General features: G+C 36.3%; 1 protein-coding gene across 1 annotated transcript in view; it reads right to left on the bottom strand.

Annotated features, from left to right (window-relative positions):
* The window catches only part of LOC149071781 (uncharacterized), a 55,655-nt gene that overhangs the window by 5,574 nt on the left and 26,624 nt on the right, over positions 1-23,457 (bottom strand). Inside the window, exons 2-4 of the mRNA XM_089247730.1 lie at positions 6,609-6,741; positions 1,203-1,348; positions 937-1,072 (exon numbers count right to left, since the gene is read on the bottom strand). Of these exons, the coding sequence (XP_089103856.1) occupies positions 937-1,072; positions 1,203-1,348; positions 6,609-6,741 (415 nt within the window). The remainder of the gene's footprint in view (positions 1-936; positions 1,073-1,202; positions 1,349-6,608; positions 6,742-23,457) is intronic.

Raw genomic sequence — 23,457 nt, 5'->3', positions numbered from 1 at the left:
TTGATTTTCCATGTTGCCATCTATATTTCGGATGAATCATCATATTAAGGAATACTTGAATGAATGATGAAGACTACTACTACTACTACTGATCGATACATTCACTTCGTCCATATTCTTTTGCGGAACTTCTAACCAACTGGTATATGCCGCAATGTGTGTGTATGTATGTGTAGTGAACCTGAAGTGAAGTTTATTTCTGTGTAATGCTTGTTGTGTGTAGGGCTTCCATCTGCCATCAGTTTTTGTAACTGTGGGTGAGGCGTAATGAAACGATGAAGACTGAGATGTGACATCTTGTGGAGGGGCACCATCTATCCGCGGCTTCCACAAAATTATCGGGTAAAAAAGGGAAAAATTTCGTTGTTTTGTTCTCGTGACTCACGTAAAAACTTCATCAGAGGGCGGGTATTGATGCTCCTGGAAATATATTTATATTCGTTTTAAGAGGTGATATATTTTTTGTTTGGCGCCATCTATCTGTGATCATTTCAGGTTGAAGCGGGGAACATTAATATTTTTTTGGCAATAGATTGGAATCGAACCTGCCGCTCGGTTCATAATGCTGTTTCGGGTCTGCAAGCTTGATCATAGTCATACGAAGAAATTTTTCTCTCCGCGAACCTGTGTAAGCCACATTTTTGACATCGTTGTCAATTCCCTTGATTATTCTTCCCCCCCCCCCCTTCTCTCTCATTTCTTGGAATCTTTCAAAGCAAGACACGAGTTTAACAGGTGGTAATTATTTTCTTTGTCTTAAAGTGATATTGGACATTTTTATACTGCAACGTTGCACAGTTCTCCGTTGCAACGTTGCAGAAACTGCTGCGACCCCTGTATTTTATTTCCGTGCCTTTATTCATCACAAAGACTTGTAAAGGCTTTTTTAATCCTAAACAATATTTATATCATATTTTATGAAAGTAAATTAATTACCAGCAAGATTTCAGCAGTTTCATCTCACTTCCCATATCGACTTTCTTCAGTGATTCTTGGCTCTCCGTGTACATTTCGGTGCATTTAGCGTACTCCAAGTGTAAGCTTTTATAGCAGGGAGCATGTTTCAAATACCCTATGTATTAAAGAAGAGAAACGTTATGTTATATGTGGATGAAGAGTTTTTGACGTTGATTTCGGTCCTGCGACCTTTCGACATCACGTGACGTTACTGATCGATCAATTTATATAATACTAATACTGACTCGATCTGAAAGTTGATCCGGGTGAGCACAAATCCAGGATAAGGTCTTGAGCTCCGCTTGTTAGTGATCTGTAGACGTCCTTCTGAGTGGGCTCGAAGCATCTATCTGTGAAATCGTTGACGCATTCCATGGCACGTCTTAAATGCCTGTATGTGTGTATAAGAGAAAAAAAACAAATATTATATAGGTATATGGGAAGCAAACAAGAAAAGGATCGATCAAATCCTTCGCTAAAAATATCGGATAACATTTTTCCTGGCTCCTGGAATTTTTCCCGAATTTTCTATCCAGGACGCGGTTCGCCCTCGGAACAAACCGGAATAAACGGTATCGGCGGACGGAGTAGATGTAGTACATACAGTGCCATGCATGGCAATATTTCAAAAAAGAAAAGGAAAGAGACCTGAAAAAAATACTTATCTTGCAGTACAGGCGGAAGATCCTCGTGGGGATGGCCGGGACATGGGGTTAGGGGGTTGGGTCTATAACATTATCCTTCCTTCGGGATTAGTGTTGTATAAGAAGGAAGGGGAAGAAAAAAAAGGAGGGGGGGGGAGGGTTAGGAGGGTGAAAAAATCCTGTTTTCTCCGGTCTACCCAAAAATCCTCTGGAAAAGTTTGAATATTGCTTCCCTGTATGGCTAAAGAAATTTTTCATATGGCGATCCGTCCTGGATTGATTGATTTTTTTTGTTTTTTATCAACCTCAAGTTAAGATTGAGCCCCGATCCAGGAATAAATACATTGAAGTATTTATTTTACGGATGATTTTTTTTTTTTTTTTGACACTGTGACGGATGGTGAACGTCGTCAACATGCATTCGATTTACATCCAGTAAATGAAACTGTATCCATCGCCCCGATACTGCAGCCTCATACATGTCTATCGCGATACGAAGATTTAAGGCTTGCATAACGTAATATGGAGATATGATGCCTTAGTATCGCGAAATGATTTTTTGGTTTTTATGAGGTTTTGGTATCGTGATACGAAGATATAAGACTTCGCTATTACCTTATATGAAGATATGATTCTTTGGTATCGTGATTCTTAAAGAGATATGAAGATATCTCTGTACGATACGCAAATATGAGACTGGCGTATCGGGATACGAAAATATGAAGCTTTGTTACCACGATACGTAAGTATGAAGCTTTGTTACCACGATACGTAAGTATGAAGCTTTGGTATCACGATAAGCAAGTTGCAAGTAGCGGAGTTTGGTATCATGGTACGCAAGTAGTAAGTATCGGACTTTGCTATCATGGTACGCAAGTATCAGGCTTTGGCATCGCGATACACAAATATGAATCTTTAGCGTTACGATACGCAAGTATCAGGAATCAGTATCACGATAGGCAAGGATCAGGAATCAGTATCACGATATTCAAGTATCAGGAATCAGTATCACGATATGCAAGGATCAGGAATCAGTATCACGATATGCAAGGATCAGGAATCAGTATCACGATATGCAAGTATCGGGATTTATAGTATCGCGATATGTAAGTATTGGTATTTAGTATCGTGATACGAAAGTATGAGGCTATAAAATCGGCTTTGGTATCGAGCTACGAAGTTACTTGTATGAGGCTTTGGTATCGAACTACGAAGTTACTTGTATGAGGCTTTGGTATCGAGCTACGAAGTTGCTTGTATGAGGCTTTGGTATCAGAATACGAAATTACGCGTATGAGGCAGTGTTATCGGGAGACGAAGTTATCTGTATGATCCCATATCATCAGGATACGAGCTATCCATATGAGGATTTGGTATCGAGATACAGAGATATGGATCGTGGGTACCGTGATCGGAGATGCGATGGTTGGTATCATACGATACGTGATGGAAATATGATGCTTTGGTATGACGGTACGTAGACATGTTTTTTGGATATCACAATATGAAAAAGAATTAGGTATCGCGATAGAGTTAAACAATAGCTCAAAACGGGGAGGATATCTTCGACTCACATGGGTTAACTCACACACACAGATCTAGCAGGAGTCCATAAATACGCTTACTTTCTGAATGAATCGACAGTATTCTTCATTAGATTCGTTAAACACACTGACCTTACATGAAGTAGCAAGTTTTAAAGCGGGAAATTTAAGCTTTTCAGGACATTCCCACGAACGGAACGATTAAACTGAGAATAAGCAACGTGATAAAAGTATCGAGCTGGCAAAGTTATGAATGACTAAAATGTGTTCGAATTGCTCACTGCAACAGAAAGTGTCCCGACATTATATTGATAACAGCATTTAGCATCTCATTTCCAGTAAGTTACATCGTTGATCGGTTACAACTGAATTCAGATTGAGGTTGGACTGAATGCCTTTTTCGCTGGAATGCATCAATGTGTTGTGACAGAAAGTAAGTGCTACATATAACAGTGTATAGTGACTTGTAAATGATTTTCCAATTCTTAAAATGAGGGGTATCTTTTTCGATTTCATATCATTCATGAATGTCGATGCCTCACAATCTTGACTTCATTTCACTATCTTCTACTATAGGGGTGCACAATCTCCGGCCTGCAGGGCAGGCGCGGCCCACCGATGGGTTCCATCTGTCCTGCAAAAAGTGTTCCTGTATAAAAGTATTTACCATATTTCCTTCATAAAAACACGGGGAATCGATATCCATATGAGACCTCACCAATTATCGCTATAAAAATTGTCAGAGGTAAGTAAAGTTGCCGATTATTGCCGAAAAAGTTGTCAGAGATAAGTAAAAATGGAAATTACATCACTAAAACTGTTGAAAAATTACCAATGGCGGAAAAAGGAGAGACTACTGCGCAAATCACAATGAATAAAAATGCAATTCATAAGAAAAACGAAAAAGTACATGTCTGTAAAATATGTGAATTATATGGTGACCATACCACTCGTATTTCTAGGGACATTCCCGTATTTTCCCGTAATTATTTTTTTTTTGCAAAATATCCCGTTCAATACTTATAATTCCAGATGTTACGACTGTCATTGTCGACTGCACACAGGGGATCATTGCTGGAATTAATATCGTCCAGGGATGTTATGCAGAGGATGCAAAGTTTGGTCCACAAGAACGGTGGCCACATTCAAGTGATGAATAAAGAGTGACATTTCACGGTAATTTCGTCATTGTCATTCATTTGCCTGTTTGTTGCTAATTTTACATTACTACTTAACTTAACCGAAACAGCGCAGTTTTACACTGTTCACATACATTCCCCCATCGGCGAAATTCGGAACTACACTCTTTTTTACCCCGGAAATTTTTTTTATTGTACAGAACACGTTGCAAAATACAAAAGAAAAACAGATGACAAGACAAAAATACACAAAAAAATAAGCAAAGATAAACAAATATGGAGATACATATACAACCACTTTGTGACCCTCAAATATACAAATACAAATACAACGCCAAAACAGGCAAAATGCCCAACGAGGTGGCTGAGAAAAAGATGCCCATAACAAATATGGATGCCATATATTTCTAAAAATACAGCAACCCAATTAAAAACTAAAATTATAAACAATATATACACATGATAAAATATTATACAATGCCCATAAAGAATACTTATGGTTGTCTTATTCTAAGAATGGATAGCTTCTCGATTTACCCCAACATGTTTATCGTATTTCTTTTTAAACGTGTCAATTGTGTTACAATTAACTACCTCCGGGGGTAAGCTATTCCATTTATTAACAACCCAATTAGAGAAAAATTCCCTGCGACAACATAATAACCTCGCATTGTCCCTTACCAATCTATACTGCTGTCCCCTTGTAAAAGCATGGTGGTGTATTAAAAGTTCATGGTCCATCTTATCCATCCCGTTGAAAATTTTGAACACTTCGATCATATCTCCCCGACACCTGCGTTCATCCAATCTAAACATATTCAAAAAATGAAGTCTCTCTTCAATGCCTTCTAGAAATCGAGGTAAACAACATCTGCATTTATTCTCATACCTTAGTCACAGCCTTAGTCAAAGTATGAGACATGAATTCATCTTCTCATGTCTTCATTAGTCCACCAACGAAGTTTGGTTTCATTCCGGTTGTTAGATCGAGATACAGATGACTCTGAGCAGTGTCAGTTTGAATACAAACACGATGTACTTTTTTTTCTACTGCCTACGCCTCTTTTTCATTCCACCACGCCGTATGAAAATGAAGTCCTTCATGAATACAGCTCAATCGGGTACTTATGCTGGATAAATACGCGCTAGCGTCATCCATCGCCGTACTTCCTTCGATCACCCACGAAAAAGACTCTGAAATCCATGTACATATACCTACCCATAAACACACTCACACGCGCGCGCGCAATTTTACTTTAAATGAGCCGATTAAGATACTTCTTAGAGAGGCAATACCATACTTAAAAACTATTGAGGAATATATTGAACCACTTCTAGCCTAAATGAAAAGAGAGAGAGAGAGAACTTAAGTCTCTCTTCCAACTTCGAACTAGATAGCAATCAACTAGAAAAAAAAAAAACCAGACCTTAAGAAAAACAGCAGAAGAACATTTTCAATTCCGACAGAAGATGCCATTGAAAAGAATCCCAAATTCCTGGACCTTTATCGATGTAAGAGAACTTTCAAGTGGCAAAAGGATCCGAACTTGATCCGATTAAGTACTTAACTGGAACATTGGAACGTTGAGATTTTCTTCTCTCTTTTCTCTCCCAATTTTCTTTTTTACTCTGATTTCATTACGTCAAACCTCTGACAAGAATCCGAGAAAGAGAGGCTAGACTGTCTTCTATTTAGCTAGAATAACATTTTTACAATGTAAAACATGTATTAGGATGCCTCAGTGGTAAAAATTTGATCACGCATCGCATGTTTTAGTCACTGATGGACTTCGTCTGTAGATTTCAACATAAATATTCAAGCAAAAATAGAGAGAGGGGAAAACAAAATCTTCAAATTGGATTTTCTATAAATAGCTGTACGCATATTTACAAAAAAAAGTGAAGTCAAAGTAGAGAGAAGGGCAGAGGCAAAAAACAAAAAAAAACCATGGCTGAAATCCTTGCATATGTAATCGAAAACCAAATCCTTGAGAAGTTCCAAACTATAAAATGCAGCTGTGATTTAGGAGTGGGTTCTTGATTTTTGTTCTGGAGGAAGAGAGGACGGAAAAAATCCCAGGATAGGGAGGGAAAAAAAAAGGATCAGTCGATATATAGCGGATAAATCGTTCAACCAAAGTTATGTATAGGAAGGATTTAAGAGAAGAAAGAAGAACTAAATAAAAAGTAGTAGGAGGAGGAGAAAATCTGGAGAGAGAAGAACAACAACAAAACTATGAAGAAAATCAATGTTTGAGAGGATGGATGGATAGAATGTGCGTGTATGTAGCACATATATCTTCGTCCAAAACTTATAGACTTACCCACAGCTCACGTTGAGTTCCGATTCAGTCACTGCGAATGCCAGATCCTGGTTGTTGGTGAGCACTTTAAGTTCGGTCATACATTTCATGAGGTCTGAATCCAAGCAAGTCTGAGCAAACACGGATACATTCTCTGTAAAGAAATAAATACATTAATATATATGGATATTGGTGTATACAGGGTGTTAGCAATTAAACTGATATTGCCCAGGGTCATCTGTAGCAGTGTTCTTAGACGTTTTTCTTCAATTATAGACCGGTGAAAGTAGTTGAAACGAATTCGCAGACCGATGAAAGTATGAGTAATAATTTTCGGACCGTCAAAAAACAAACAGGCAAAAAATAATAATTATAGGAGGTATAAAATGCGTATCGGTGAAAAATAAACATGAAGAAAAATATATAGGAGAAACTATTTGTGGACTGGAGGAAAATAAATGAATAAGAAAAATGATCTGAATGATTCCAATACGTTCTGATGCCTAAGACAGAAATAAAAACCTAATATAGAGACGGTAGGATCAAATTTAAAATCATTTAGTGGTCATATTGAACTAGACCAGCGGTTCTCAACCGGTGCTTCGCGCTCTCCAGGGGCTCGAAGAAACTAAAAAAAAAAAAAAAAAAAAAACTAAAATTTAAGAAAAAAAGAATTATAAATATTTTTAAATAGTAAAAATAAATCACTAACTTTGGTGAATAATTAAAACATTGGCCTACGGGGCTCCACCATAGAATATTTTTAATTGTAAGGGCTCCGCGGGTCAAAAAAGGTTGAGAACCGCTGAACTAGACGAAATACTTCGCTGATTATAATACAAATACAAAGGCCACAACAGGTAAATTGCCCAACGAGGAGGCTGAAAAATTATACCCATAAAAATGTGGATAGCATAAGTACAGCAACTCAATACGGAAACATATATCACCAAAAAATAATAATAAAATAATGATATATAATACGCTGCCAATAAAAAAGATTATGGTTGTCTTTATCTAAGTATGAATAGCTACTCGATCATATAACATATTATAATGGCCACGCAAGAAAATGTAATTATAATGTATGTCAAATAGGTCTTTGATGTTAATACGGTTATGGTATTGTAATCTTTTGAAAATTTTGCTTATATGTTTTCTTGACATTAGATAAATTGGTAATTCTTTCATTCATTTTTACATATTATAATTTGATTCGTTTTTACACATTTTTAATTTCATTTTCATAATTTATTTTATATTTATTTCCCGTTCCGATTTCACATATTTACTTTCTTCTTTTCTTCTAATTTAATCTATTATTTCCCTATTCTTTTAATTTAGTTCAGTATTTTATGTTCTTCTAATTTAATTTATTTTTATCATTTTCTTCTAATTTAATTTATTTTTATCATTTTCTTCTAATTTAATTTATTTTTATCATTTTCTTCTAATTTAATTTATTTTTATCATTTTCTTCTAATTTCATTGTTTTTTTTCCATGTTCAACTTCCATTCATTTTTCTTTTCATGCTATAATTTCATTCATTTATTTCAATTAATTTTCTAAAATTTAATTAGAATTATTTTATTTTTATATTTGATATAAACTGAATTTATTTTTAAAATTATTTGATTTAAAGCGTTGACTTCGGCCACGAAATGTGCAACAAAATTATTAGAGAATTTCATCAACTGCTATATCACAAAAAAGAAAAAAAAAATTAACCCCTAATTAATCTAACTTTTTTTTTGCATCAATCTCTCAATCACAGCTGAAAAATTGGCTTCCAAAAAAAAATCATGAAAATCACAAACTTTGAATTCAAATATCTTGACGAATAAATTTTGCAAGTTTTCAAAATATCAATTCTTTTACGTAGATGTTTATTAACACGAATATTGACTTAATTTGAGAGATTGTTATTATTGAAAGTTTTGTCTACTACTAGAGTTCGAGTAAAAAAGGGTGAGGACTTTATGGACCCGATGTATAAAAGATTTCCATTAACCTTTACAGTGACAATCCCGATATATCTCGTGTTCTTAACTGTCTCTTATATCGGCAACCTGTGCCCAGATATCGTTATGGCCGAGGGTCAGTTACACTGCTCATAAAACCTGTCAATCAAATCTGAGGGTCAATTACACTAGACTTCCCTCTTATCTTCTCCTGCGACCCAAAATCAACATGATCAATTTCGTGACCCATCGACTATTTTTAATTTAAAACTTCTTGTTAAATGTATTTCTGATTATGTAGCAAAATGTTTACATTTCGAACCTAGTTAAACCCAGTCCATGATTTCTTAACACGTGGACCAACAGGGACTGAGCTCAAGGATCTGAATCAAACAGGGGTGTCCAGGTTATTACAGGCCTTCAGTAATCCTCAAAAATATTTCTTCCTGAAAGTAAATTCTGAATTTTCATTTACTCTGGAATTATTTCTCTCTTTAATTTCAGAATTATTTTTCATCAATTTCAGAATTCAAGATATGCAGAAGACTGGATGTTGTGAAGATATTTATTATTTGAGATGTTAATTTTTTAAGGAAGGAAAAAGCTCATCTCTGCCTCTACCGGGAGTCGAACCCGGGTCCCTCGATTGCCGGACGAGTGCTCTGACCACTAAGCTACAGAGGAGATAGAGATTTTCCTTCGCTAGAGTGTATATATGCCGAACGGAACCGTGCAATGGACGGTGAAACCGATCAGCTAATAGCTCATGGACGACGAGCCACCAGAGGGCTATATATATATATGACATGAATGTCGCTCTCCACTTGTTAATACAAGATATGCAGAAGACTGGATGTTGTGAAGATATTTAACGACGAGCCTCTGGTGGCTCGTCGTCCATGAGGGATTAGCTGATCTGTTTCACCGTCCATTGCACCGTTCCGTTCGGCATATATACGCTCTAGCGAAGGGAAATCTCTGTCTCCTCTGTAGCTTAGTGGTCAAAGCACTTGTCCGGCAAACGAGGGACCCGGGTTCGACTCCCGGTAGAGGCAGATATGAGTTTTTTCCTTACTTAAAAAATTAACATCTCAAATAATAAATATCTTCACAACATCCAGTCTTCTGCATATCTTGTATTAACAAGTGGAGAGTGACATTCATGTCAAATTTCAGAATTATTTTTCATCAATTTCAGAATTATTTTTCATCAATTTCAGAATTATTTTTCATCAATTTCAGAATTATTTTTCATCAATTTCAGAATCATTTTTCATTAAAATATAATAGCAGAGCTATTAGAAGAATATTGCCACCGTCGATCGCAGGAGCCATTCAGCACATACACAGTGCGCCCCCACAATCGATGTGGTGCGATCATCAGTGGTGATAGATATTAACCTCTTCGCGTACAAGCGAATTGGCAAGAAATTCGGATGCTCTATATTTGATGAATCGGCAATAAAAATAGTAACCTTGTGTCCTAACCTAACCGCACGTTAGAAAAAGGGAATGAAAAAAAGACACAAATATAAAAGAGTAAGATAGTATAAACAGTGTTTCTCAACCTATGGTCCGCGACGATGGCGTAGGTGCTTCGCAGCCAGACTTGGTAATTCGATTTTAACTGAATGAAAATATATTCGTTGCGGTTGACATTGAAAATATCCATACGGGTTGAAAATAAAAATTGTATCTTCATATTTAGGTTCACCATACATCAAGGAAAATTCTGGAAATTGCGATCCTACATTTGGGATATCACTAATTGTAGTCAAAAGATGCAATTTACGACAAGTTTGCTAATTACTGAAAAAATGAGTGAAAGGTGGGGAAATAAAGAGCAGCTATATATATATATATACAAATTACAGTAGAAATATATATATATATATTAGGAAAAAAACTTTCAAATGACCAGATGACCATATTTCATTGGGAAAAATAAGCGGAACTGGGATCTTGAATACGGTAAAATACAGGATGTCACCAGTTGGCATCAAAATCGTTGTCAAAAGTCGACAAAATCCCTATTGTAGTTTAAATCGCTCAAAAATCGAGGAAAACACGTTGAACTTGACAAATATGAAAGATGAATATTTGTATTCGCAGCTGTAACTATCATAAAATGTGAGAACGCCGTTTATTTACGATTTTAGTAAACATTGCAAATCGAAATAAGCATGGAGAAAAAAAATTAGACAAAATGTACAAAGCAAGTCAGAACAACTATAAATGCAGGAATGTCCGTTAATACGGGACACAAGGGGTCCATCGAATTGTTTCAGACGTTTTGCTGGTCCTGGGGCTCAGGAAGGATGAGAAACGCTGGTATAAAAAGATAAGATGATAAGAATGTAGGTACAAGTTAAATTTCATTCCACCCTCTCTCTCACATCCAAGTGCAATATTCGCATAGATACGCGAATTCAAGAACTGGAGAAAAGTTGGAAAAGAAACATTGTCCGTTCGTTTTGTTGTTCTTTCCCAAGTTTCCTCTGATTTTTGATTACAAGTATCTCAGCAACCATTGCATTTCGAAACGTAATTTTTTGTTGGCATCAGAAGAGACAGGACAACAACTTTGTAATTGAGTTTTTGGGCACAGAGTGTCCATATAAAAATTTATTTTTGTATTTTAATTAATATATACCCCCCTTGCAATATGAATAAATTCCTAACTTCGCATATTTATATCCCGCAAGAATGCTTTAACATCTGCCACAGTTTTCTTGCCATTCCATTTCGGAAATCAAGTCAAGTGTGGGACACTCTGTACATACGCTCCAAGGATGGAGTCTGTTCTTCTTACCTTCGATGGTAGAGCATTCGTCCAGCTAGCAAGACACCGGGGTTCGAATCCCCGTAAGGGCAGCGACGAATTTCCTTTTTCCCAAAACATCAATATCTCTTCACGCAACGAGTATTCCGTATACATTATATAAAAAAAAAATTCTTTGAAAATAAATGGCAATTTTTCTATAAGGTTTTGTAATTTCCACTGTGGAATTTAAAAAGCGGATCAGGAAAATTTTTAAAAACCGCTTGAAGGGTTAAGGAAAAAGCTGTTTCCAAGGCTGTCCCTAACCAATACACATGATTCAACATGATCAAAAATAGGTAACTCAAGATACAAAAAAAAAACACAATCGACTTGAATATATCTAAAATCCCATTCTCCCCATATATGGTCCGATTTCCTTTTTTCTACCCGGGACCCAACAAAAAACCAGGAGGAAAAATTCCGTTCACGAGAACGGAATCCCTAACATCAATTTTAATCCGGTTTAGGGCTGATAGAGAAGAGTAGCCATATTGAACAAAAACGGGAGCGCGTATGTATAATTCAAATGCATGCGATGTATGACATTCATCCAACGTGTATTTTCAAAGTCTATTTTGGAATCTGCGAACTTGAGGTACGTGACGTGGATTTTGAATTCGGAAAATCGCTTTGAAAATCGAATTCCAACTTCAAAAAAGAAGAAGACAACGAATCTCCGATCAAAAGCCATTGCCATAAAAAAAAAAAATTTCTTCTGATCGGAGAAAATTCTTAAGAATTTATTTATTTTTTGGATGGGACGGACGTTTGATTTTCTTGGGAATGAAATGCCAATCTGTTTTTATGTATTACATATAATTCCAATGAATTCGTTTTTATAGGTAATTATTTTCCCCTTAAGTATTCTACGGTTGACATTCCGCGAGGGAAGATTCTTAAAATTTGTGGAAAAAAAATTTAGTGGGAAATATATATGTTGTCGTTCATTTTTACGGCTGTGATTTTGTTTGAGGAATTGAAATAGATTTAGTTTTTATTGTTTTTTTGCATACAGTTAAAATTTTATTTTAAAATCTTCCGAACGGGCTGTTATTTTCTGTCTTGCAATTATTTTTTATCACTCAATAGTTATATGAGTATTTCCTTCTCTAGTGTCTATATTAAGAACTCATGTTGATATTATTAATATGTAATTTTTATAGCACCTCCGCCGCTGCATGAGAATATTCTTTATTGTTTATATTGCAATTTTTAACATATTCATTTTTTGTTAATTATACTATTTTTATCTGTAACTATTATCTTTTTTATATCTTTTTCCCATCATATATCTGAAAATAATATCACTGTACTATTTTTTTAAAACCTATTAATTGTAACAACCAGTATGGGACATCTGTCTCCTTGGTTGCCAATAGTATCATATAACATGTATTCACACAAATTTTAAAATAAATTTGAATTGAAAAAAAAATAGTGGTTGTGTAGTTGTTTCTTTTTTTGCTCAAAGAAATTAATTTCACTCGTTTTTTTATATTCTACAATTAAATTGTTTTTCATATTCTAATTTAATTTTTTCATTTTCTAATTTAATTTTTTCATTTTCTAATTTCATTTTTTCATTTTCTAATTTCATTTTTTCATATTTAAATTTTTTTCATTTCATATTTAAATTTTTTTCATTTCATATTTAAATTTTTTTCATTTCCTAATTTAATTTTTTTCACGTTCTAATTTAATTTTTTTCACGTTCTTATTTAATTTTTTCATTTATGATTTAAAATTTTTGTATCCAAATTTAATTTGTTTCACATCCTACTTTGTTCATATTCAATTTAATTTTTTTTATATTTAATTTAATTTTTATTGTGTTCGAATTTCATCCATTTCTTTCGTATTGTTATTTCATTATTTTTTTATGTTCTGCAGAATTTGTCTTTTTTTTCATGTTCTAATTTTACTCATTTTTCATGTTCTAATTTCATTCATTTTTCATGTTCTAATTTCATTCATTTTTCATGCTCTAGTTTCATTTTTTATTTCAATTTCATACACATACACTCATTTTTCAAGTTTTAACCCTTTATTTGGCCGCGTTGCTCTCAAAAGCAATATGAGTTTCTGACATCTTTCAAATAAAAACATCGTATATTTCGAGATCGCTTCTGCAATGATGCCTCAAAGCTGTTTCTAAACATTCGATTTTTACTTGTGAGCTGCTTACGAAGTTTTTATAATTTGCCGGCTCAAAGGTACTCATGTCTTTTGTTCTAGTTCGTAGGTGTACACATCCCTTCGTGATTTGGCCAGCTCATTTCTGTTTGGAAGAGATAAGCTCCTGGAATGTCCAAACAGTTCAATTTGATACTAAGAGTCTTGCACAGAAAGAATGCTTTCTTTGAAAACATAGACTCGTATATATATATGTATATATTTTAATGTATTTTCTGATAGCCGAGAATCATTAATTTTAAATGAAATATTTTAAAAACTTTTAGCAAAGAGAAGCGGAGGTACATATGGAGAAAAGATTCAGAGGCGCACAAGAGTTGATCGGGTTTCACTGACAGTAATTCTGATGATGATTGGAGTTAAAATTCAGCTCACGACGCGGCTGTTTTATGTTTGCGCATGCATCCATATCAACGAAAATATTCGTTAGCCGAGATATCGCTGTAGTATTCTACCACTTCCATATACTTCTACCTGTAGGGCTATTTTCCACTTTAGTAAAGCAATGAATTCCAGAGGAATACGGTCCTTCCTACCTCTACTGTGAACTTCGTAATTGTGGAAATGTTCCCTTTTGAAAATAAGCTCCACCAGTGTGTTGTTTATGAACTTCTTTCGATGAAGAAGTGAATTTATTGAAAACATTGAAAGGGGCCCAAAAATATCATTAAGAGGACGGGGGGGGGGGGTTCAAATATTATGAACGACACACCCTGGGTACTTGCTATAATGGAAATTACAGCTGTAACTGAAAAATAATTTTGTATAATAAAGCAAGCGTGGCTGTGCCGGAACCATGAAAATGTTATGAATATTCAAAATATTATAAAAAATAAACGAAAATTATTCTTCCTACGAAGAAATCCTAGAATATTTTTGGGCCCTGCGTTTGGTAATGGTTACCCTGAGATTGTTTACCAAGTTATTAACTCTGCATCATTGCTGTGCGTAAGATATGTATTACGTCGTAACTCGCGGATGTGTTACTTACTATCCGCAGGATGCAAAGATGAAAAACGTGCGGGTAGTTTGAAATATCATAACATAATAGTTCTGCTAACTAAATGTTGAAAAGTAATTTGATTTCATTCATCATTGGTTACAGAAATTAAAGGATATTGATTAACAAAACAATTTGCGTGAGAATCTCCTTCGACTGAAGTGAAACTCGCATATAAAATTTGCAACTGATATTTTATTCTGTCCATCTCGGATTTTTTGAGTTATGAAATTATACAAGTGTCAAAACATGACTTTGGCGTCACCGTTCAGATTAAGATAATTGGGGAGGGGGGGGGGGGATGTGCCAAATATGGGGTCCCGAAATTATTGAAAATTTTCACTACTTCTGAAATTATTTTGTATAAATTCGCACATTTTCTTAAATATTCTAAAGCTACTTCTCTTATTGATTATCGATTATTTTTAATTATATATACTGTATAATTTTTTTTCGTTTATGGGTTCTATTAAAGCAATTTATTCATTGATTTTGAAGAACATACTAAAGTTCAAAATTCACGATAAAACAGAAAAAAAAAATATTTATTAGTTTCAACCAGTGGAAAATTATCGTTAGTTCTCAAGTTAATTTAAAATTAATTTCTTAAATTAATTTCAAATTTTCATTAATTTTTGTTTCGTTCGTTAATAGTTTGCATGACCAAAGTGGGTTGCTGATCGTACTCGCGACGATCGATAGGAACTTTACATCAACAAAACTTTGTTTTTCCTTCAAGCCGTACATGACCGGAAATTCATAGACATCCCCTTCCCCTACCACAACGTAATTCCGTCTACGGAACCGGTTTCTGAATGAAAGGGAAGCTTACATCATTTCCGTTTCTCCCTGTTTCTCGTTTCACTTTTTTGTCATTGAGGAAAGAAAAGGTTACTTCATTTCCGTTTCACTCGTTCTGACGTACATTTGAAAATTCGCACCCTCCCAAAAGAAGTTTCACTTAAAAAAAAAACAACAATAATGTAGCTACAGGAAACCAGGACATATGCTAACTCTATGTAAGAAAGGACGCCGATAAAATTCTTATCAAAAAGGAGTCGTGCTTCAATAAGTTTGTGAACCACTGCTTTAAGGAATACCCTGTATGATGAATTCATATGAAATTTTTTTTGAAAGATGATCATTTCGAGAGATCATTAATAGATAAATATGCAATATTCTCCTCTAAAGATTCTAAAGTATGGAAATGCGTCTTGAGAGAAGACAATAATAATGATACCTCAAGATAATAAACGTCTTGATTGAAGAAAATATTATTTAAACGAACGTATTCCTCAAGTTGGAAACTACCACGCACGAAAAAAAAAATTTAAAGTCAGAGAACGATCATCTGTCATAAATTATAAATTCAAATTAGAAGGATCATCGAAGAAAAAGAAATAAGATAAATTACTTTCCCACGGCTTCTTCGAGTCAACCAATGGCATTCAACCAATTGTCTGCCGTCATCAACGCTCTTTCAGAAATTCTTTTCCTCTTCTCTCACCTCAAGGATTAGATATTTCAAGCTATTTATAGACCAAACAAATCCGATCACGTTGCAAAATTCAGGAAATCAGGAGGAAAAGGTGGAGGGGGGGATTTTCCTGTGGAATCGGTCGAAAAGGTAATGGTTATTTCCACGCGAGGAGTTCCGATTACTCCCGAGGAGCCTTTTCTCCCCTCAGCGAAAGTAATTAAACGCTCATTCGAGACCAGAAAACTAAAAGGAATTGGAAATTTTTCAACAAAGACTCCGATCGAAAATTTCGATGTTTTTATTACGAAAAGGGGAATATCGGTTTCACAAGATATAATTAAGATTATACGCAAAAGAGCACCGTAATATTACGCAATAACCATTAGCCGATTTGACCTCCAAGTTTTAGAAATAATTTTAAGACATCACTTTTTTGCCGAATTTCAAAATGTCATCTTGAGGAAATTATAGGAATATGTAAAGTCTGCAATTAGCTCGAATTTAAAGTCGAATTAGTGCGTCAATCCTCTTTCCTCTTCTTACCAGATCATGGCCCGCCGCTCTGTCTCAATGAACAGATATAAGCAGGTGGTAGAAGAAGAGACTTGGACGGGCATTTGCTGGAAACTGTTCGTGTACGTGTTGTGGAAACTAAAAAAAGTGAAGTTTGTTTCTGCGTAATGCTTGTTATGTGTGTATTGCTGCCATTTACCAATAATTTTTCTAACTATGTGTGAAGCGTAATGATTGAATAATTGTATACTTCCAAAACTGTACAATCAGTCTGCTGCTCTCCGTGGCGAGACTTTTCAGCGCGGAGATCCACTCGCATTCGCACCTTGAAGTTGGGAACCACAGAAAACCAACTTCCGCCAACAACCACTGTGGCGACGGCGGGATTGGAACCTAGGTCCTCGCAATGTGCTTAGTGCTCCGGACGTTGCATCGCTCTTCCACCATGGCCCAAACCCTCTGGGTGACCAGCTTATATCCCGTATGGGAACAGAGCGGGGGTCATGATCGATTTCGGATCCTCGCAATGGTCCTTTAGTGCTCCGTACGCCACATTGCTCTTCAAACCTCCTGAGTAACAAGCTTATATAACTTCTCGCCACAGAGAGCAGCAGGCCTACAACAGAGCAAACATATATTCAATAACTACTCTTCACTCACAATTTGAAATATAGATGGCAGCACAAAAATTCACACACAACACTATATAAGCATAATAACCGATTTATCAAATTTACCGTAACGCATACATTGAGGTTGAGGCGCCACCTCCGCTGCCAAAAAAATATATATATATTTCTGAGCCCTCCCAATATTTCTAATACATTTACGCCTACGTCGACTCCTACACCTGAATGATATTTGAGAGAGTTCAATTAATCGCACATCACGTCAGTGGCAATAGAAGGCACAACGACTCCGACGCCGGAAACGAAAATGAACACTGAACGGAAGTAAACAACTCTGACCCATGCAGGCACTTACTCATTCCGATCACGTTTTCCCGTTAGGTGCAGAAGCTCTTTTGTTTCGCCTCGCCTTGAAAACGGCACCCACGAGTGTTACACATGAAGCTATCAATAGGCTCTTTAGCCACAAACCGAAATGTTGACATCTTCGCATTCAGTCCCAAAGAAATGACTTCGAATGCGATCCCTACCAGTTGCTAAACATTCGGATCCAGAAACATGTTAAAGTGTGAGTCCGGGAATTTCTTGGTAACATATTTGGTTTATTGGGATCCAGAAATTTCGACATTTTTTGCAACATTTCGCTCTTTATATTTCGTCCGTCCTGACCGTATGACTGACCAAGTGATCGGGTGAGTGACCGTATGCGTTAGTGAGTGACCGTAGGATTGACCAATAAGTGACCGGATGAATAAGCGAGAGTTCGTGATTGTGTGGTTGAGTAAATGACCATGTGAATGATGAAGTGGGTAGCCGCATTGGTGACTTACAGTGTGAGTGATGGTATGAATGATCGTAAAGGTGTGTGAGTTACCGTATGAGTGAGTGGGTTACTGTATGGTTCACTAAGTGAGTGACGGAATGAGTAAGCAAGATTTCGTGACTGTGTGGTTGTGTAAATGACCATGTGAATAATCGTATGTATGACCGTAAAAGGGGGAGGGGGGTGAGTAGTGACTGTATTACTAAGTGAAAGTTCGTGACTGTATGGCTGATTAAACGACCATATGAGTAACCGTGTAAGTGACCAAGCGACCGTCACGCACTTTGTCCCTCATATCATCACTCAGTTGGTCACTCATACGGTCAGCGCAGGCAAAATGTCGGGTTCAAAGTTTCTGTAAACCGACTCATTTTAGACGAATTTGTTGCAGCGAACGACGGACATTTTGGTAAATAGCCGAAGCGATAGTGGGAAGACGGCCATGAAGAAATTAAATCTTAAAACAAACCAATTTTCCTTCCAAACCGCTTAATGTGATCACGTCGGGGCAAGGAGAGAGGGGGTTCTGATAAAAATAACCAAATAATAACTATATACGGAAAATCCCGTTTGCAAGTACAGTGACCATACATCCCGTTTGATTAAATGACACGACTGGTAAACGGATATTGGTGAAACTGTGACAATTGGCGAACATCTGACAATTGTTTTTCCTTTAATACAATGCAGTGTTTCTCAACGTGTGGTCCGCGGAGCAGAAATGGTTCACGACAGTGGTAGAGGTGGTCCGCGGACAGACCCTAATCGAATGAAAAATTATTCAATTGTGAAACTGACGTTAGTGGTAAACTCTTGGGTTCAAATGAAAAAATGAAACCCCTCATACTTTGTATAACCATATTTCATCGAGGAAAATACGGGATACCTGTAATTGTCACTAAAACAGGCAATTCTCAATAAAATTGCTAGTTGCCAAAATTAAGGACTATTGGAAATCACAGTAAAGAAATGCATTTCACAAAAAAACGTTAAAACCTAGTATATTATAAAATATATTATATCATAATTATCATAACGTAAGTTATGAATTTTTCCTACGTTTACAATTTTAAGTATGAGACGAATTGTGCTCAGATGGCAAAATGTTATGGCACTTTTATAAAATTTCACAATGGCAAATTTGCGAACAATATCTTGCCAAAATGCGATGCTGTGGCTTTTTGGCGTATTACAATTTGCTTCTATTGTTTCCTCATAACCTGAAATATTAAGACGAAATTTTGTCAAGTTCCAAAATTTTGATGAACGAGACTCCGAGATACGAACAACCCAAATTTTTAGGAAAAGTGACTTATGACATTTTGCCATCTGATCGTTTGCCAAACCGTTTCGTAAAATACGGGACATATAGTTCAACTACTCATAGCAGTCTGTCGAAATATTTCTGACGTATTACTGATCCTTGGGTACAGAAATTTTGGCAAACCCTTTTTGGTTAAAAGCTTCTCGGAAAAAGAAATTTGAACGTGGTCAACTGAAAGAAACTGAACAAGAACTGTAGGAAAGGGGCTTTGTTTTTTTGTCATATATTTGCCTTCACTATAGGAAGGCCATTGCAAAAACAGCTCCATACGTATATGGGGTTTTAAGCTATAGCTTTGTCTTTCTATCAGTAGATAGCACTGCGACACGCATGAGGATGAATGAGATTAAGATATGCAAGGATGGTGCGAAACGCCACGTTTTTTCTATTTCTGTCAGTGTAACGTCTTGGGTTTTCTATGTCTGTGCGTGTAATAAATGTTTAGGAAATTGATGAAGTGTTTTTCTCTGTGAAGAGTCACACAGGTGGATCGCAGCGAATGCTACGGACCGGTTATGACTAAGTACGGAAATGTTTGTCGACAAGGCAGAGAGGAGAGAAAACCTTCAATCCTCCTTTATAGTCTTGCTACCCTGATAACGATAACTTACAAAAAAAAAAAAATCAAGTTTGTTCAAACCTTAGTTTCAGAATGCGCGAAAAAAGTCAACAGGGAAAAAAATGATAACATAAAGCAAAGTCCTGATAACTATAAACCAGTTTTTCCCCCATGTTATGAAATTGCTCCGTTCCGTTCTTTGTAAGTCTGATAAGAATACTCGAACATTATTCGTGATTATAATAAGCGGCGTCTACTGCATCAATATGTTTGAAAATTATGCCTCGGGTAATGAGTATTTTGTTCCTTGGAATTTAGGCGCATAATTAAGAATTCCTTAGATTTCTAATGTATGAGGATCCCATAAAAAAAGAAGAAAAAAAAAACAACATAAACCAACGTATTCCTAATTTGTAGGAAAAATCCACAAAATATAAAATCGGTTTCCCATTTAAGCAGAAAGGGGGAAAAAAACTGATTCCAGTTCATTTATTATTCAAGAGGATTATGTTCGAATAATGTTACATGTTTAATGAATGTTTACTTTCCCACATGGTGGCTATCGTGGAAAAATAAGAAGTTTCCTTGAAAGAAGATGCCAACAAATACTTTTCCAGATTTCGGATTCAATTCCGGGAAACTCTTTTGTGAGTTTTATCCAACATGAAACATTTCTTAACTTCAACATTTGTGAATAAATATTTCATGACTTCATTCCAATAGACTTTTCTTTTGCTCTCTTGTAAAACATTGATATTTCTGCATATATTTTCAACAACGAGCTCAAAAATATTCATTCAAATACACGGTGTCCCATAAATTTAGGTGATTTAAAAAAAGGAGCATTAAAAACTATCGAATTGATGCACCTGGGTGGGGTTTGTATCTTTAGTCTTGCGGCAAAGATTAGGAGTTTTTTTCCCCTCACATACGAATAGACTAGTTACAGTTATCGTCGATAGGTGGCACTGCATGATGTTTTTTGCTGATAATGAGAGAATCAATAGCTGACTTATTGGACAAATTAGTCCAGGGAAAATAGTGAGTACGAGTTGAATTACGGCTTTGTTTGTGTCCTTGAAAGACTGCGATGTTTATGATGAGTAAGTTATAATGACGGACGAATGATGTTGATGTCATTACATCATTTGCTGCAATCTAGATCAGTGTTTCCCAACCGGGGTGCCACGATATCAGCTAAGGGGTGCCGCGAGATATTGCGGAGATAAATTAAAAAAAATATTACAGTCCACTTAAGGTATTAAAATAAATCAAATCGAATAAATTACTCTCGTGCATAGACTTATTGGATAAGTTGCCATCTATGGTTGCAGTGTCAGCAATGTGAGCTTTTGCCCGAGTCTGGCTGTCCATGTATGGCCCCGTTCAGAGCACACGAGCTCTAAGGAAGGATGATTTGTTGGCTTTGTAGTTTAGCTCGCTAACTCAGCAAGTGAGAGGACGTAGGTTCAATTTCCTTCAAAGAGAGTTGAGTTTTCTTCCTTGGACTTATCTTTGCATCTGCCAGCTGTCAAAACCACACTCAAAGGTAAGTTCACCAAGAGTGAGGCGACGGTGGCGGTTTTTTGGCTTGGATTGAGAGAGGAGTATCTTAATCTAATGAAAGCAACTAACGCACTCTCACCCTTTTCAACATCATATCGTTATATGCGAGGAAGCCTTTTTTTCTGATTATGCAGACAATAGTTTTTACATTTCTCGCCATAGAAAGCAATAAATACACTGCAGGGCTTTGAAGACGATATGGGTGTTTCCTTGCCAAGGTCTGATATCAAGTGCCCGTGCTCTATGCATCAATCAAAAGTTTCACATTAATGATTAATCGAACAAAACTCTATTGATGTATTTTCACTTAGTGATTATTGTTGTAGTAAACTCTGTAATCAAGGAAGGGTGCCTTAAATTTTTACGTCATTCCCAAGGGTGCCGCTAACTTCAAAAAGTTGGGAAACACTGATCTAGATGTTTAAAAAAATCAATATAAAATTGATGGGTACACTCATCCTTCGGGACTGCTTCAATATCTATTTGAGATGTGGAGCGGGTGGCTGTCCAACCCTTCAATTTTCAGTTTAATCCAGATTTTTTTTCAGGTACTTTGTTAACGTGGTGCTAAGTAGAGCCAGTTGGAATGAATATTTCATGGCCATGCTTGATGTACGTGTGCTCGTATGACCGATCCAACAAGATGTAAATCCTAAATCGGAAAACATTTCCTGGCAAATTACTACAACCTACGTCTTTCACTCAAGGTTTCTCCCTGGGAGAACAGAGACTGACCGTGAGCTGAGCTTGGTTGGCAACCTATGTCATGTTGTTGACAAGAAGTACTGATCCGAGTCCTTGAAAATGATACCAGTGATACCTGACGAGTATGATGATGATGCTGCTGAAACATGGAAGGGAACAAAGTGCGTTGGACTAGGTCGTGTTCTATATTCGGTTCGGACAAAATGCCGGTGGGGAAAGAAAAACGACACACATATCCGTTTCCCATTCATGGCATTGTTACATTACATTCATCAAAGTCCATTGCCCTTTTAGAATGGATTAGAAAGTGTTAACAAGGTATTTTAGGACGGCGTTCCATGAAAATAGCATCGGAACGGTCAGCGATCCATCACTTCGATTCAGAAAAAATATTTTTCGGAAACTATGAAAACGAATTATAGTGTAAGGAAACGATCGAGTTTAGAGATCGCTCTTCGGATGGACTAAGTTTTTCCCAACTTTATGTACGAGTCATTACCAGATGTGGTACTCTAAAAATCCAGAACAGAATTTCTCACCCGGGACGTTACGACACCTCGTTTATGCTTCTATTATCGCTAAGTGACACATCCTAACAAACTCTGCATGACATTGCCGATTGATGCAAAGCACCATTAAAATCTCAATGACTCATTATTAGGACTCTGTGGCACATTGACAAGAGTTATAAGACGCAATCGATTTGAGTTTTGCGATTCACTTTCTGGGGTTCCACGGCACCGCTATTTGGTCAGCAACTAATTGCTAGTGACTGCATGACATTATAAGTTCCGTGATACTTTGAAAAAAGTTCCGGACGCATTGCAAGGAGTTCCATCAAAAGAGCCCTGAAAATCATCAAAAGAGCTCTGAAAATGATCAAAAGAGCTAAATGAGTAACTCTGTAACTCATTTTTTTCCAAGAAGTATGTAATATATACCTGCAACTTCAGCAACTATTGCTGGTGGCTCTGCGACAATTCGCAAGTTCTGTGGCACATCAGTACAAGCTCTGTGATGCATTGCTGGAGCTCTGAAATGAATTGTTACGAGTTCTGCGACACATCGCGAGTAGCTCCGTGACATATAGCTACATGATTCCTTGATAGATCATTAGAAACTCAGTGATAAATTTCTTGGGCCGCTGTGCAATCGTATGGTCAAAGTGTCGGACTTGGATCATGACGCACACACGTATATTTATCAGGTTTAAAATTTTTTCAGCAATTTTACTTACGATTGGTGATTGTGCCTACTTCTGACAATGATTTTGACAGCGATTGGTTATGTCC

Source organism: Pholcus phalangioides, unplaced genomic scaffold (genome assembly GCF_987345545.1).
Source record: "Pholcus phalangioides strain wild (caught in Gottingen) unplaced genomic scaffold, Ppha-v1.0 ptg000018l_1, whole genome shotgun sequence".
NCBI lineage: Eukaryota > Metazoa > Arthropoda > Arachnida > Araneae > Pholcidae > Pholcus > Pholcus phalangioides.
Note: the sequence above shows the minus strand (reverse complement) of the source record. Positions and strands in the feature narration are given on the sequence as shown.